Below are 14,385 nucleotides of genomic sequence, written 5' to 3' on the forward strand. Positions count from 1 at the left end.
AATGCCGTCATGGTGTCACCCTGACTCTCTTTGTGCACTCCTCTGTCTCTTTGAATCAGATACGTTTTCTAAAGCTCAGCTTTCGTCTAAAGTTTCAGGGACCCTCGCATGTTGTCTCTCTAGTCTTCATAATACTTCGGCATGGGGTAGATAGGTGTGTGCAGACATGCCGTCATCGTGAGACCATAACGGGCCATTCAGACCAAAGTTTACAGATAAAGGCCTTACTGTAAATGGGTTAGTAATGGGCTTTGAATAAAATGGAGCAATACAATACAGAGCACGCAAGTGCCAAACAGGTCTCACACAATAACAATCTTTTGAGAATTTCTTATTGCATATCGACTATTTAAATAAATATATAGAGGCAACATGTTCAGAATGGCTGTATTTTTGTATTAAATACTTACAATTAGAACTTAAAAAAGAGGTTGTACCCTTCAGTGCAAATCCTCTGCAGAATCAACAGGTCGTAAATACCAGGATAACTGCATGGATTTAGAGTTCCTCATACAAAAATCGTCTGTTTCTGAACATTTAAAACCAGTAAACTCAGATCAATAAATGGCATATACTCCTGAGAATCAAGAAAAGATTTCAGCAGTGCAGCCAAGTTTTTTTGGATCCAGAGGAACCCCTCTATTACAACACATTACTCCGCCTGCTCCCCCTTGGGAGTAGAAATAAATAAATCCCGGTACAGACCATGATTTTAAACATTGAACAGGAATTGATCGTGTCACAATGTGCAAGCTCAACAACTTAGAATCACGTATGGTCATACTACCTCAGATGGATCTGACTGCTAGATATCAGTAGGATAATACATGGACGGCAGGTTATGGCTGTCATTGTGCTTTTTATTCCAGTTCACCCCTGAAAGAAGGAAGTAGAGGAGGGGAGCAAAGAGGCCGCAGTAGACTTCTTCATGGACAGGCAAAAGCCAGAGGAATTTCTTTTTTTATTATTTATTTTATTTTGCACATCTGTCTTGTATTTTACTGTCAAGACAGTGTCAATTTTAACAGTTTTAACAAAAAACTTATACTAAAGTTACCTACTGTAGCTTTAAATAGCGAAACGTTTTTCAACTGTGCAAAACGTTGCCCTGAAAACACAGTGAAGAAGTTCGGTTTATTGGCTACCGGATGCTGAACTGAGTAAAGACAGATGCAAACTTGCAACACAGGAACTTTTTTGCCCGCCTTTCCATGATGGACTCCACAGATGACACATGAACTAAACCAACAACTTCAATTGAGTTCTGAAAGTGTCATCATAAAAAATAAGTAGTTCATGTTGTTAGCATTTAGCCAATATTGAACGATGCCTCTAAAAACAAATATACTGTATTAAAGTCAATAATCTTACCTACCAATGTTTAATACCCTCAAAAATGAGTATTTGGTCATCACTTGTGAACCTTGAGAAGATATTCTTGTCTCTGTTGTTAAAACCTGACCGTGGACATTATAAGGATGAGAAGTGGAATTGCAGAAAAGGGGATAAAGCTGCACCCATTTACTGCATCGGTCTGCCTGTCCTCTGTTCAGCCACAAACAGAGCAGAAGCAGGAATGATAAAATGAGTTTGAGATAAACTCTGCATCATTATTATATTAGTTGAGAACTTCAGCTTGTGCCCTGTGGCATCAGTCTTCAAAACTGTAAGGACAACAGCTAACTTTTTAATATAAGAATCATATTTGGATTGAACTTGGTAAAGCAGTCATTGATGCATGGTTGTCCATTTCAACAAAGGGGTTAAACCCTTTAGGTAATGTCACTAATTGGCAAATAAAAAAAATATTGATTCAAGTTAAAAAAGCGGCTGTTTGTAAAATTATTACACGTAATCTATACAAATGTATTAAACACAAACTCATAAAAATGTGTTCTGGGTAAAAAAGACAGCATGATTACATCTTGTTACATCTTCATAAATAAATAAAAATTGTCTTAGAAAAACAAATAGCAGTATTATTTTCATGCTGTCTGCATGGCAGAAGAGCACTACTTTTTAGACTTGGACCGTATTGGTGTGGTTTATAATTCATTTAAATATACATATATAAATTGGAAGATTTTTGTCTCATTGAATCACAAAAAAAAACACCGATCTTGTTTATGATTAGTCATGTTAGAGTCAGGAGTACACAAACTACTGTTTGCAGGCTTTTAACACCTTCAAATAGGGTTGTACATCTCTGGAATTTCTGATATAGATTTTAAAATCCATATCTGGGATGAATGATCCTTTTTTTATTTGCAGGTGAGACGTGATGAGTTTGTGTTTTCCACTTTAGACTGCATTAACCAATCCTGTGTTGCATCCTGTTTCCTCCCTGTTGGTCTTATCTACTAGCCTCGTGAGACCATCCTGATCTCGCGAGCTTTCAAGGTTTCACTCGCAGATCAGTCTGGATACTCTCCGTTAAAGAAAATTTGGAGCCGTTCACCAAACGAACGTCCAATCAGCGTTGGCTTTGAGGCGGGTTGAGGTGTGACGCAACGGGAAGCGCGTCAGTTCAGTCTAAAGAACATGGCGGCTTCAGCCGATGAAACTAGCGTTAGCGTGGCTATCCAGCAAGTTTTATCGGAATTACAGAGTATTTCTTTGCTGAGCTAACGAGCCTTTACCTGCAGCAGCAAGAGTAGCTTGGCTTGTGGTTGTGTTTTCGTCGTCGCTCATAACAGAGTGACGACGAATCTGATTGGTTCATTTGGCCCGTCTATCACCAATATAGGCCAATCAGCTAACCAGTATTTTCGCCCCTTCCCAAAATTACTTCAACGGAAGGTTTCCAGATGGATATGCGGAGCAAATCTATCTGGCCGAGTCAGGTTACTTATCTACCTCTCCTTCTTTTTCTTGTCTGCCATTTTTATTCCTGCCAGAGTTATGATGGACAGTATGACTCATTCTTAAATCAGTGACCATGGGTCAGCACTGCCATTAGGACTTTTATGAGGTCCAGAGACTTGCATGACCCAGTGACAGCCTGCTTCCTGTAAGTACTGTAAGCATAATTTCATATATTTCCCACCATCTAATTGAGCGTGTCACAAGTGAATTTGTCCATTGTGAGATCGGTAAAGTTCTATCTAATCTAATCATTTGATCTTGAACTTTATCTGAATAAATCCTATTTTTTAATGGCTGAGTTAGTTTACTGTTTGCTGTTTAAAATAAAGGTCTGAGCAAAGAAAAACTCTAAACAAATGAGTTTGGCAAACATTGGGGCCCTAAAATAGTTTATAGACTTACAGTAAAGACTTCTACTTATACATTTGTATCCTTGAGGGCAAAATCAACATGAGCTATCCTTCACTTAAGGCCTCAGGTTATTCCCCTTCTTTACCAATGCACAACCTGATTTCATGCTAACTCTTTGTCAATTGGTCCCATCCAAAGTCCACTTTTTTGCTGTAAGCAATCAATTTCTAATACACTTGCCTAAATGATTTCCCTCTACACTGACCCTGCAGCAGCACTTACCATCAGCCAGCTCGGACATCCGATGGGAGGTTCTTCGGTTCAGATAGGCTGTGGAGTCACAGATACAAGTTTTTTTTTTTTTTGCAATTGCATTTTCTTACTTTGCAGAAAGCTGTTGCTGCTGATTACATATCATCATATCCAACAAATTAGCTTTATATACACCACAGTGCTAAAAAAAAACTGGGTCCATTAACTTTATAGATGGGAAATTTAATTAAACTCCAATTTTAATACAGAACATGAGAAATATTTGGTTTCTTTGTCAAGCTGAGCGTCTCCACTTTTTAAGAAATGAGTATAAACAACCTCATTCTGATTAAAGCTAACAATATCAGCTGGTGTGAACTGACCCATGAGGCCTTGAGCCTCTGACACTTACAGCACAAACTGAAGAGAAATCCCATCCCGTGTCCTTTTATTACACATGCATTACAGACGTTTCATTGCAGCCTGCAAATGCAGAGTCTTTATTTTACACAAATGTGCATACATCATCTTTTTGACAAGTACAACTTTATTCCAAGGATCAACAGGTTTCCGGGCAGAACATGGAAAAGACATTCAGCATTAAGCAATTCACAATGAACAGGGTGGAGCATACCATTCTTATAAAATATAGAGCTTTAATTTATTAGTCAGCAACAACAATGGAAAAGGAAGATTTACATAAATCATATCAATAACAACTCTGTGCATGTTGTGTTCTCTTTATCAGAAAAGTCTGATACTTAAAAAAAAACTTTGATAAAATTAAAGACATATTTGTAAAAAAAAAAAAAAAAAAAAAAAAGATCTTTACAACTGTTCTGTGCTTTTTGATGATGAACATCGAATTTCATGACTCTGGTTGCCATTAGGCTTAAGGATATTTTTGATCCTAGTAATAAAGATATCACCCACAGTGAAAGCAATGTTTTTTTTTCTTTTCTGTAAAACATCATTGTACATAAAACCACTAGGATTTTACTTCACAAAGATCAGCTAAAATAAGTTATCCGTGGCTTGGTTCAGTAAAGCGTAGACATGGGCCAGTATGATTGAGACAATGTGATGATGTAGAAATACCATAATTTCACAATAGTATGGCATTAATACACTAGTTTTTAACAAAGTCTAAAAACACATCACATTATTTCATCACTTTTAATTAGAAACATAATGTAACTACATAAAAAAAAAAAAAAACTACTGCTGCCATGGGGTTACTACCATATAGCCACAATTATACTATTTAATATTTCAGGCAATTTGGGTCTGATGTGAAGATGCAGTGTCGCATTGTAATTACATTTCAATGTCAGTACCGGCTAAAATACCAGACAGCCAGCAGGGCATTTATCTCTTGGAATATTTGTCTTTTCCTCTGTTCGGCTCTTTCTAAAGTAACATTGGGAGCTTTAAGAGCCGATGTTGGCCTGGTTAGCTCCCTGACGGATTATTCGTGGTAGGCTGTTTATTTTACTTACAGACATGCTAACTGGTTTAGTTGTTTGCAACGGCTTGTTTGGAATCACCGTTAGCCTGAAGAGATAGGTTGGCTTTTTTTTTTTAAAGTGAAGTAACTACTTCCTTGCCTGTAGTCAAAGAGAAAATGTTCCAGCCATATTAGCAGTTATTAAACATATAGAGCTTCACAACAGGCCGTTGAATTTCTTCCTGATTTCTCAGCCCAACAACGGCCATGTTACTATGCTAAAGTCCCGCCTGATTTAGCTTAGCGTAACACGGAAGCTGTTCAGCTGAGAGAAGAGAAGCAAACTGATCTATTGTCTCTTGTGAAAGCGTATTTGTTTAATATTGTTAAAGATTAGGTGATTACAGATGCCGGAGCTGTGGAAAGCAGTAACAGGGAAGCAACAGATAACTCACGGACGCCGAGGACGTCACAGATGTGGCACGCATAAGCGAATGGACAAAATCTGGAGCTAGGCTATTTCACAGTCTAACAGTGACACATATGCCAAAGACGACATGGGAAGGATCGACCAATCCTGCAGGGGAGTCCTTGCTGATCCATAATTCATGTAAACCTAAAGTTTGATGCTCTCACTTACGGATTTTACCCTTTCCTGCATTGTGTTCAATTATGAGAGCCCAGTTCTGAAGCTGCATCTTGCCTCTGTCTTGCTAGAGTAAATATGTAAAAGTATAGTTTCATTTCTTACTAAAGAAGTCAATAAAAGAAGAGTGCCTCTCCAGGGTAAAGAACTGAGAGGAGAGGACCACAGCTGGATGCGGTTAATTCTTTACAATATCCACTTGAATAGTGCTGAGTGAACATTCATGGTAATAAATGAGGAGGGGGACTGCTACCGTGCGAAATGGAAAAAAAACAAAAACAAAACATGTTTGGTCTCGTCTGTTGACAGCTTTTAGTAAGGCAAGTTTTAAATCGCTTAATGTTTAAAACTGGAAACTGGCCCATGCCGACAATAAATTCAGAACTTCCATTTTTAATCCCAATGCACACGTTTATCAGACAAAATGTATATCGTCACTTGTTTTTACCTCTTGCTCACATTCAAACATAATTGTAAAATAATTTTACTCCAATCTACGTGTCAATGAGAAGTTGTAACGTGCTTTATGCTGGAGACGATTTAAGACCCTAACATTTTAAAGCATTTGTTTCCCCTGGTTCTTGTGTTGAGAGAACCATCACACTGTACACCCACAGAGATGAAAAAACAAACTTAAAGACCTACCACGCGCTACCTTAATGGAATTACAGTACAAATACAGGTTCATGCACACAATGAAAACCAGCCTCCGGATATTTTGTTTGGTGTCACGATATTATTATTTTTTTACAAAGCTATGTTGTGTACATCTCAAGAGGAAATCAGAGAGGTACACTGAAAAATCTCTTTTGTGCTCAGAACCGCTGACTGCAAACAACTGCTGCCTAACTGGAACAACTTTCGCTGCAAACCTGTTTTTGTTCTTCTGACCTATCTTTTGGCCCCTGCCGATGTCTCCTGAAAAATAAAACTAAATAATGCCCATCCGTGCAAATCCTTATAGCTGAGGTCTGTGTTTAAAGAAAGTTAATGGTCATGTTTTCTGATATGAACAATTGGTGTGTCTGATTGTAGAGCAGCAGCTGGGACAATCCCTCACAAAAGTATTCAGACAGTTTGGACCTTTTCACATTCTGTCACGTTCTAACTACATACTTCAGTGTATTTATTTGAAATTTTATGTGGCAGACAAACACAAAGCCGTGCATGCTTGGGATGTGGAAGGAAAAGAAGAGTTCAACACTTATTTTTACCTCTAAATAAAATGAGATACACAAATTAGTATGGAATTTGGGTTTAAGTGCCTTGCCCAGGGGCACATCGGCATGTGGCAGAAGGACAACTTTCGGATTCCAAGGGGAATATCCTTACCACTGAGCCACAGTCGAGCTCCAAAGGAATGGTTTAGAGCATCTGATAGAATGGCCTAATCAAAGCCCGGACCTAAATGAAATAGAAACTCTCTGACTTTCTGCTCGCCATCAATTTTCAATAAGCTTAAAGCATTTTGGGCATTTTGAAAGGAGGAGCAAGACTTTCAATGCTCAAAGATCCCCCAAAGTCTTGTAGCTGCAGCTGAAGTGAAACAAAGTGGTTCTACAAAGTTCTGAGGAGGACCGCATGTCACACTTTTGTGATTTTATATTTGTAAAATAGTTTCCATCCACTCTGTATATATGCACTGCTTTATGTTGGCCTATCTCATTAAATCCCAATAAAATACATCCAAGCTTTTAGTTGTAATGTTACATAACAGGAAAAAGCTCAAGCGATGTGAAGACTTATGCAAGGCACCGTACCATGGATGAATTTTTGATACTTTTTGAAAGTACTTTTTTTTTACCTTGTCAAATCTCCTGGATCCGGACTACTAGCTGGCCTGGGATGCAGTAACGGTACGCATCGTTTTACAATCGGTCCTCCGATCTACACATACGTGACAGAAACAAACAAACAAAAAAAAAAACCCCACAGAGATCCCCACTGAGAAAGAAGCGTTTCCCCGACAATAATCAGAACCACATTTCGGCGGCCCTCTTCCAACACGAAGTCTCTGTCTGCGAGCAGCCACAGGGCGGCTACATCACAGGCTCTCCTGGAGTGTCCAGAAATAATAATATATATAAAAAAAAAAGGCTCCCGTCACCTTTTCTCAGCAACTCATCTCCCACAGACACTCTGTCATAGTTTGCTCTGAGTCTGAACAGCTCATGCTCCAGAACACGTTCCCGAAGGTTGTCAAAGTTCACACGATGCTGACGAATGAGTTTCCTAACAACAGTAACAGCAACATTGAAATCAACAACAATAACAATATTCGCCCCCCCCAATGGTACCTATAAACACAGAGCATGTCTTTTTTTTTTCCTGTAAGTACAAAGAAATCCACAGAATGATACTATTTACAACCTACAATAAATACTGTGTATCATATAGCTCGCTGTTTGAGGGGGTATGTGTGGGGTTTTGTTTGGAAGCCTTTTTTCATTCAGTTTTCAGAAACTTTTTTTTTTCTTTGAAGCTGCTACTCTCAGCGAGTCTTTCCCAGTTTTCACAGGGGTGGAGGAGGGTGGGGGAAGGCTGTGTTGAAGACGTTTCAAACACAAAGTCAGTTTCCTCATGTCTCTACTCCCTGCTGCTCCTCTTCCTCCTCCTCCTCCTCTTGCTCCCTGTGATGCCGACGGTTGCGGGGCTTCTTCTGCTCCTTGAGGTCCTTCAGGTCTTTGGCCTTGAGGGCTCCCAGCAGGGGGTCACCGAACTGCCAGTAATCCTGGCAGTACTGATTGATCAGGCTCATCTCAGGCTGGCTCAGAATCGTCAGCAGGTCCTTGTACTGGCCCGCGCTGGGGGTCCACTGGGCGTTGCTGGACTGGAGGGACGACGGCACCAGCCCCCCGCCGCCGTCCAGGAGCGCGTTGTTGACGGCGCGGCCCGACAGCACGACCAGCTGCAGCTTGACCAACGTGTGTTTGAAGTTCTTCTCCGTGGCCGTGCACTGGTACATGCCCGAGTCCGAGGGCTGGAGGGAGCGCAGCAGCAGACCCTGTTCGGTCTTCAGAAGCCGACCGTCGGAGCGCAGCTGTGGAGGCAGAGAGACGGCATGTGATGTGTTGGAACTTTGGATCCAAAATAGGAGTTTGTTCTGTGTCTGTTTTGTGCCTCTTTTGTTCTAGTGACAGCTGCGATCACTATCTCCATCTTTACTACATCTTGTTGGGAGTATTTGTGATAGACCAAGACAAACAAGCATGTACATTTAAAATTCTGAGAAGTGTGGCGTGCCTTTGGATTCACATTTCCAAAAGGCTGCCAACCATTCCCGAAAGCCAATTAGGATAAAACAGGGCGCTGGACTCGGCGCAGCCTTCCTGTTATCTGCAACAAGGCTTGCTCTCTCTCCCACTCAAGCTCTCTCAGGCTGAATGAACCGCAGACGTGCCAACATGTAGAAAATACAGCAAAAATAGCTTCTCACATCTTCGTACTTTATCAGTAATTATTTTCAAACAATTGTCTGATCCTGAAAGGAGGAAACTGAGTCCTCTGCAGTTGGTAACAACGTCCGCACCGAAGAGTGTTACCACTGGGTGGGTTCAATGTCCAGCAAATGGAGCAGATTTTCACATTTCAATATGACGTTGAAAATTATCTGAATCTGGCCAGCACCCGATTTCACAGTCCATCTTTAAAGTAGGTTTTTAGTTTTTTGTCTTTTTATTAATCTAATCTAATTATTAAACTAATCCAGGGTTTCCCCCACCGTATTGTAAGGCTTTAATCCCCCTGCCCCGCCAGGCAAAGCATTGTTTGTTTATTTTAAATGCTTCGATGATCGAGAGCAGCATAAAGCAGTCAATAAAGTTCCCATCTGGGAGAAAATCTCCCAGTCAACATATGCTAACGCTAGCTGTTATTAGCTTGACGCACATTACTGTACCCAGTTAATGGGCTGTGCACCTCCTTTGAGTTGCATCACGCAACACTCCTCATGCTTCCAATTCCCCGTTCCACGTTTTCTTCCACCACCACCAGATCTCTGATCAGTCCCTGCTCTTTCTGCTCCAACCCTAGGAGCAGTGCTGGCTCATTTAGTGGGAATAGACTACATGCAATAGAATAGTCAATAAAAGAGAAGCAGTTGTACAGCCTAACAATAAAACCTTAACTGCTGCCTCAGGGTTGCACATTAAAGCAGAGTGCAGGTTCACAGCTACCCTTTACAGTGCGTCCTTCCCACGGGCCCGAGGACAGCTATTGTTGCATTATCCAATCAGAGCTCAAATCACTTCATCGAGCTGACCGATAATCAAAAACACATTATTCAGGGGTTATTTGTCAAATGTGTCATGGTGTGAATAAATCTGCATTTCTCTGTAGCAACACCTAGAGGGGGTGAAAACGTGCAGATGAGACTTTTATCTATCAGTCGTCCACATCAGGGAAATGGAAGCCAGGTGAGGATTTTGCATTAGGTTTAAAATGAGTAAACGTGTCTGTGGAACTACATCAGTGCATTGGGAAATTTGAGGCGCCTTCCAAGTATTTAACAAAACTTTTTTCGCATCTTTTTGTCATGTTTCATGCAAACTTCAACATATTTTTGGGGGATTTTAAAACAAATCAGCAACCCTGAGTCAATATTTATTAGGGCTATTTCTCTACCAGCATTGCGCCTCTAGACACTGAAAATTGCCCCAGTTTAAAGTCTTTTACAGCCCCAACACATTTTCTCTCAGGACTACCGCGGCCTGTTCATCAACCAGGGCAGGTTTTACGTGTTAAAGACGAGGTACAGTGTTAGATTTACTCCGACATAAAAGTTTGCATAGAGGTCAAAAGGTTCAGTTTTGGTCTCATTACACAAGAGCACCATCTTCCACTTGTTTCTTCTTCTCTTACGTGACCTTTGTCGAACTGTACACAATCTTTCTCTATCCCTTTCTTCCCAATCAAAACACGACAATGATCAAGATGTGGAAATACTTTTGCCAGGCGGGGCACAGATGCGCGTGAGAGACAAACCTCTTTCCTGCGGTCGCTGTTGTCTCTCTGCAGGTGCCATTTGATGACGGCATGTGGAGATCTGGCCTGGCACTCTAGGAAAGTGCTGCTTCCCTCCACCCCGTACTGCACCATCTCCAGAGTGTTCTTATTCGCTGCAGAGCAGAGACGGTAAACTCACTTGTATCATTTCTTTTTTTTTTTTGCAGATGACCATGGACCTGCCACAGTCATTACATCTCAGCGATGAGACATGTCAACCTCATGAGTGTCATTGTGTGTAAACAGACGCCTGGTTACCGTTGGAGTTGAAGCCCCTGCACTGTCGAATGGGGTTGCCGTACTTGACGTCCTGCCTCCGGCTACGTCTAAAGGGGTCAGACCAGTATTGCCAAATAAGGAGAGAAAAACATGATAAAGCAACTGCAAGCCGTTCAAAGCCATTCAATTATACAGAAAGCCACTGAAGAAGTGAACATAAAGAGATACAACAACAAAACCGTCACCCATTTGTCTTGCATCATATTATTTTACATTTCTTATCTATTTCATCTATAATTTATTAGTCTTATTAGGCTCCCACAGACCATAATACATTAACCAGTCACCAAAACAGCCACTCAGCCATTCAGGCAGGTCTATATGAGTATCGTTCAACCCACTGATTGAATTAGTTGGTTAGTGAGCGCTAACAGGCGGACTGCTGCCACTGCTGATGGTGCTTACCTCTTCTGCGAGGCCGAGTACCGGGAGCAGGACTTGCCATCCCAGGCACAGTAAGGATCTCTGGCCAGGCAGCAGTCAGCGCAGGCCTCACCGTACACGTCACACCGGTGGAGGGCCAGCTGGGTCAGACCGACCGCAGAAGACACATACAGCTGTTGCTGTGGACGGACAAGAGGATGACAGTAGGACTTACTAATGAGAAAAAGCTTACAACAAGATTTCTTTTTACAACCTGTACAAAAGCCACAGCAATAAGTACAACCCAGAGGGGCAGAAGATCCTGTCCCGTACAGAAACATTTTGCAGGGGTAAATTATCTCATAGATTCCTGCCAGCAGAATTTTGTTTTATAATCAGGGGTTTCAAACACATCTACCTGGCAACTGTGAATCTGCATGCTGACAACATCCTATGTGGAGGTAGCCTCGTGAGACCATCCTGATCTCGCGAGCTTTCAAGGTTTCACTCGCAGATCAGTCTGGCTACTCTCCGTTAAAGAAAATTTGGAGCCGTTCACCAAACGAACGTCCAATCAGCGTTGGTTTTGAGGCGGGTTGCGGTGTGACGCAACGGGAAGCGCGTCAGTTCAGTCTAAAGAACATGGCGGCTTCAGCCGATGAAACTAGCGTTAGCGTGGCTATCGAGCAAGTTTTATCGGAATTACAGAGCATTTCTTTGCTGAGCTAACGAGCCTTTACCTGCAGCAGCAAGAGTAGCTTGGCTTGTGGTTGTGTTTTCGTCGTCGCTCTGTTACGAGCGACGACGAATCTGATTGGTTCATTTGGCCCGTCTATCACCAACATAGGCCAATCAGCTAACCAGTATTTTCGCCCCTTCCCAAAATTACTTCAACGGAAGGTTTCCAGATGGATATGCGGAGCAAATCTATCTGGCGGAGTCAGGTAAATGTGGAGGAGGCCAAGTGTAAAAATTAGAAACACTTTGGAAGACAACTACTGAACTTTTAGTGTCTTGTCCATGTTCCTTACTTCATTGTCTGTTGCACTTATAACTTTTCTAGGAATTATGACCTAAAGCCTGAAAATTATTTCAGTTCGCAGATGTTCTTTTTTTTTTTTAAATGCAAGTGATCTTTGACCAATCCTCGTTACACAATCTCTCTGGATCATCCAGATTCCTGGCTCCTCTCTCATGATCTCTTCTGTTCTGCTTAGATCACAGGTTTTCAAGAGCTTTTAGGTCAGTAGACAGCGGAGGCTTTGAATCGGGCAAACAATTTCTGTGTTAATTCAACCTTTTTTTTTTTTCACTATCCTCCTAAAGGATGTAATGACTGAGTTTCCTTCCGAGAATTTAAAATCCAGTAGATTTAAAAGAAATCTTCTGTCCCACAGCATTTTAGATCTAGCCAACACAATCATACTTAAAATGGGAATGTGATGCTTTTTTTCTTTTAAGACAAACCCAGTTGGAGTAATTGTTGAAGCAAAGCTCAACGTTAGAACCCCATCTGACCACATGCTTCCAGTCCCAGTACAGTTTAGCAAACTATTAAGATATTAAAAATATTAATAGGCTTTTTTCTGTTTCCTGTTGACATGTAGTTATAGAAACCTAGTGACACCAGGATGCCCCTCTTTGATACAGTTTTCAGTGTGGAGTGACAAGAAAAATATGGATCACAGCAGTAGCCTGTGTTGTACTTATAGCCCAGGAACATACTGCAGAAAGTCGTGTTTATACGTTTGTAGAATCTCTAATTAAATTTAAGTAAAGCATAAACTAAAAATGATTTAGTTATATTTGTTTTAAATGGATTATTAAGGATTGTTAACTGTATCACCAACAATTTTGTATTTAATGTATTGGTAAGTTAGACTGCTGAAAGCTTTTCAATGTGAAAATAATACTTTAAAAAGGTACATAGCCACGTTATAAAAAGACCAAAAAGTTTTTTATCATGAAAAAATAAAGTTATGTACACCAAGTATCCATCCAGATAGTGTTTTAATGGTCCTTTTTGAGCCTAAATAGAACCCAGGACTGGGCGACATGAGCAGATATAAACAGACATGGTGCCATCTATCATTGTTATTATCCATATAGACGAAAGGCTTTATTTACTAACAAACTGAGCAAAAACAAAGCTTAAAACACCAAAATAACAATCATACGCCAGCAGGACGTGATAATCTTTCATAAAAACTTTGTGTGCAACCAGAGTGAGTTGCTGACATATCAGTTTAAAAAATTTCAATTAACGTGGCAATGTACCGTTAATGCTTTTTTACACATCTTCACCGGAGGAACCAATAAATGTGGCCAGGAGTTCAGGTGAAGGTTCAATTCCAGCTTAGTTAAAAACCAGAAGCAAATTTGCGTTGCACATGCTTACCCTTTTGGATGAGATCTTCATCGTCGTTATGGGAGTGGGGGCCTTGACGGAGAAAATAAAAATAGTGAGAAAACTCAGTTGGGGGAAAAAGAAATAGGCGAAAGTGTGACACACTGGAAAGAGGGTTCACCTTGAAAACTTCCACCTCCTCCAGAACCAGCTCCTCGGTCTGCAGGTCATCTCTGGGCAGCACAATGACCTTCTGGACCGTTCCCTTATCTGTGGAGCACAACACACACCCGTCAGCTGCACGCCCGCTACCTCACACCGCCCGTCTCTCAGCGGCCCCTCTGAGGCTTGTTTGCCTCTCTCGGCAGCCACCAGTGAGGATAACCCCAGTTCCAACAGCCTGTACTGTCCTCTGACACATAAATCTAGGCTAACCCTTTTCTTTTTTTTTTTTTTCAAAGACAAAGTTTTTCCCTCGCTGACTGTGCTATGCCTAAACCTGTTTGGGCAACTTTCTTTGGCCGTTCCCTGCTCCGTTTGATTCCTGAGAAGGATTCCAGAGAGCAGGATACCTGAGATTTATCGCCTTCTGAACCGAGCCCCGGTGCAGAGTTGAATAGCTCCCACTCTCTCTGAAAGCAGCTAAGAGGACACGCATTCTTCCACAGATGGCGTTCACCCATCAGTCTCCTCCCAGTAAGGGACAGAAGCACAAAGGAGTCGAGTCAGGAGGTGCGACACACAACAAGTGAGGGCAGCAGACTGCGCGGTGGCTGTTGGGACTCATTAGAGGTTCAACACATGCAGGCGAGCAGATGATCGCTCTTCCAG

At 41.4% G+C, this 14,385-nt stretch overlaps 1 protein-coding gene across 5 annotated transcripts in view; it reads right to left on the minus strand.

Moving 5' to 3' along the window:
* Positions 1–3,899: 3,899 nt before the first annotated feature.
* sema3fb (sema domain, immunoglobulin domain (Ig), short basic domain, secreted, (semaphorin) 3Fb) overlaps positions 3,900–14,385 on the minus strand; it is a 32,867-nt gene continuing 22,381 nt past the window's right edge. For 2 of the 5 annotated variants that reach the window (XM_012874072.3, XM_012874054.3), the window contains 6 exons: positions 13,736–13,824; positions 13,606–13,647; positions 11,250–11,407; positions 10,824–10,891; positions 10,545–10,678; positions 3,900–8,601 (listed from right to left, as the gene is read on the minus strand). In XM_012874072.3, the coding sequence (XP_012729526.2) occupies positions 8,140–8,601; positions 10,545–10,678; positions 10,824–10,891; positions 11,250–11,407; positions 13,606–13,647; positions 13,736–13,824 (953 nt within the window). In that variant the 3' untranslated portion in view covers positions 3,900–8,139. Of the gene's footprint in view, positions 8,602–10,544; positions 10,679–10,823; positions 10,916–11,249; positions 11,408–13,605; positions 13,648–13,735; positions 13,825–14,385 lie in introns of all 5 variants that reach the window. The other 3 variants (XM_012874063.3, XM_012874036.3, XM_012874044.3) reach the window with 2 other exon arrangements.

The sequence above is a fragment of the Fundulus heteroclitus genome, chromosome 20 (assembly GCF_011125445.2).
Source record: "Fundulus heteroclitus isolate FHET01 chromosome 20, MU-UCD_Fhet_4.1, whole genome shotgun sequence".
Classification (NCBI taxonomy): domain Eukaryota; kingdom Metazoa; phylum Chordata; class Actinopteri; order Cyprinodontiformes; family Fundulidae; genus Fundulus; species Fundulus heteroclitus.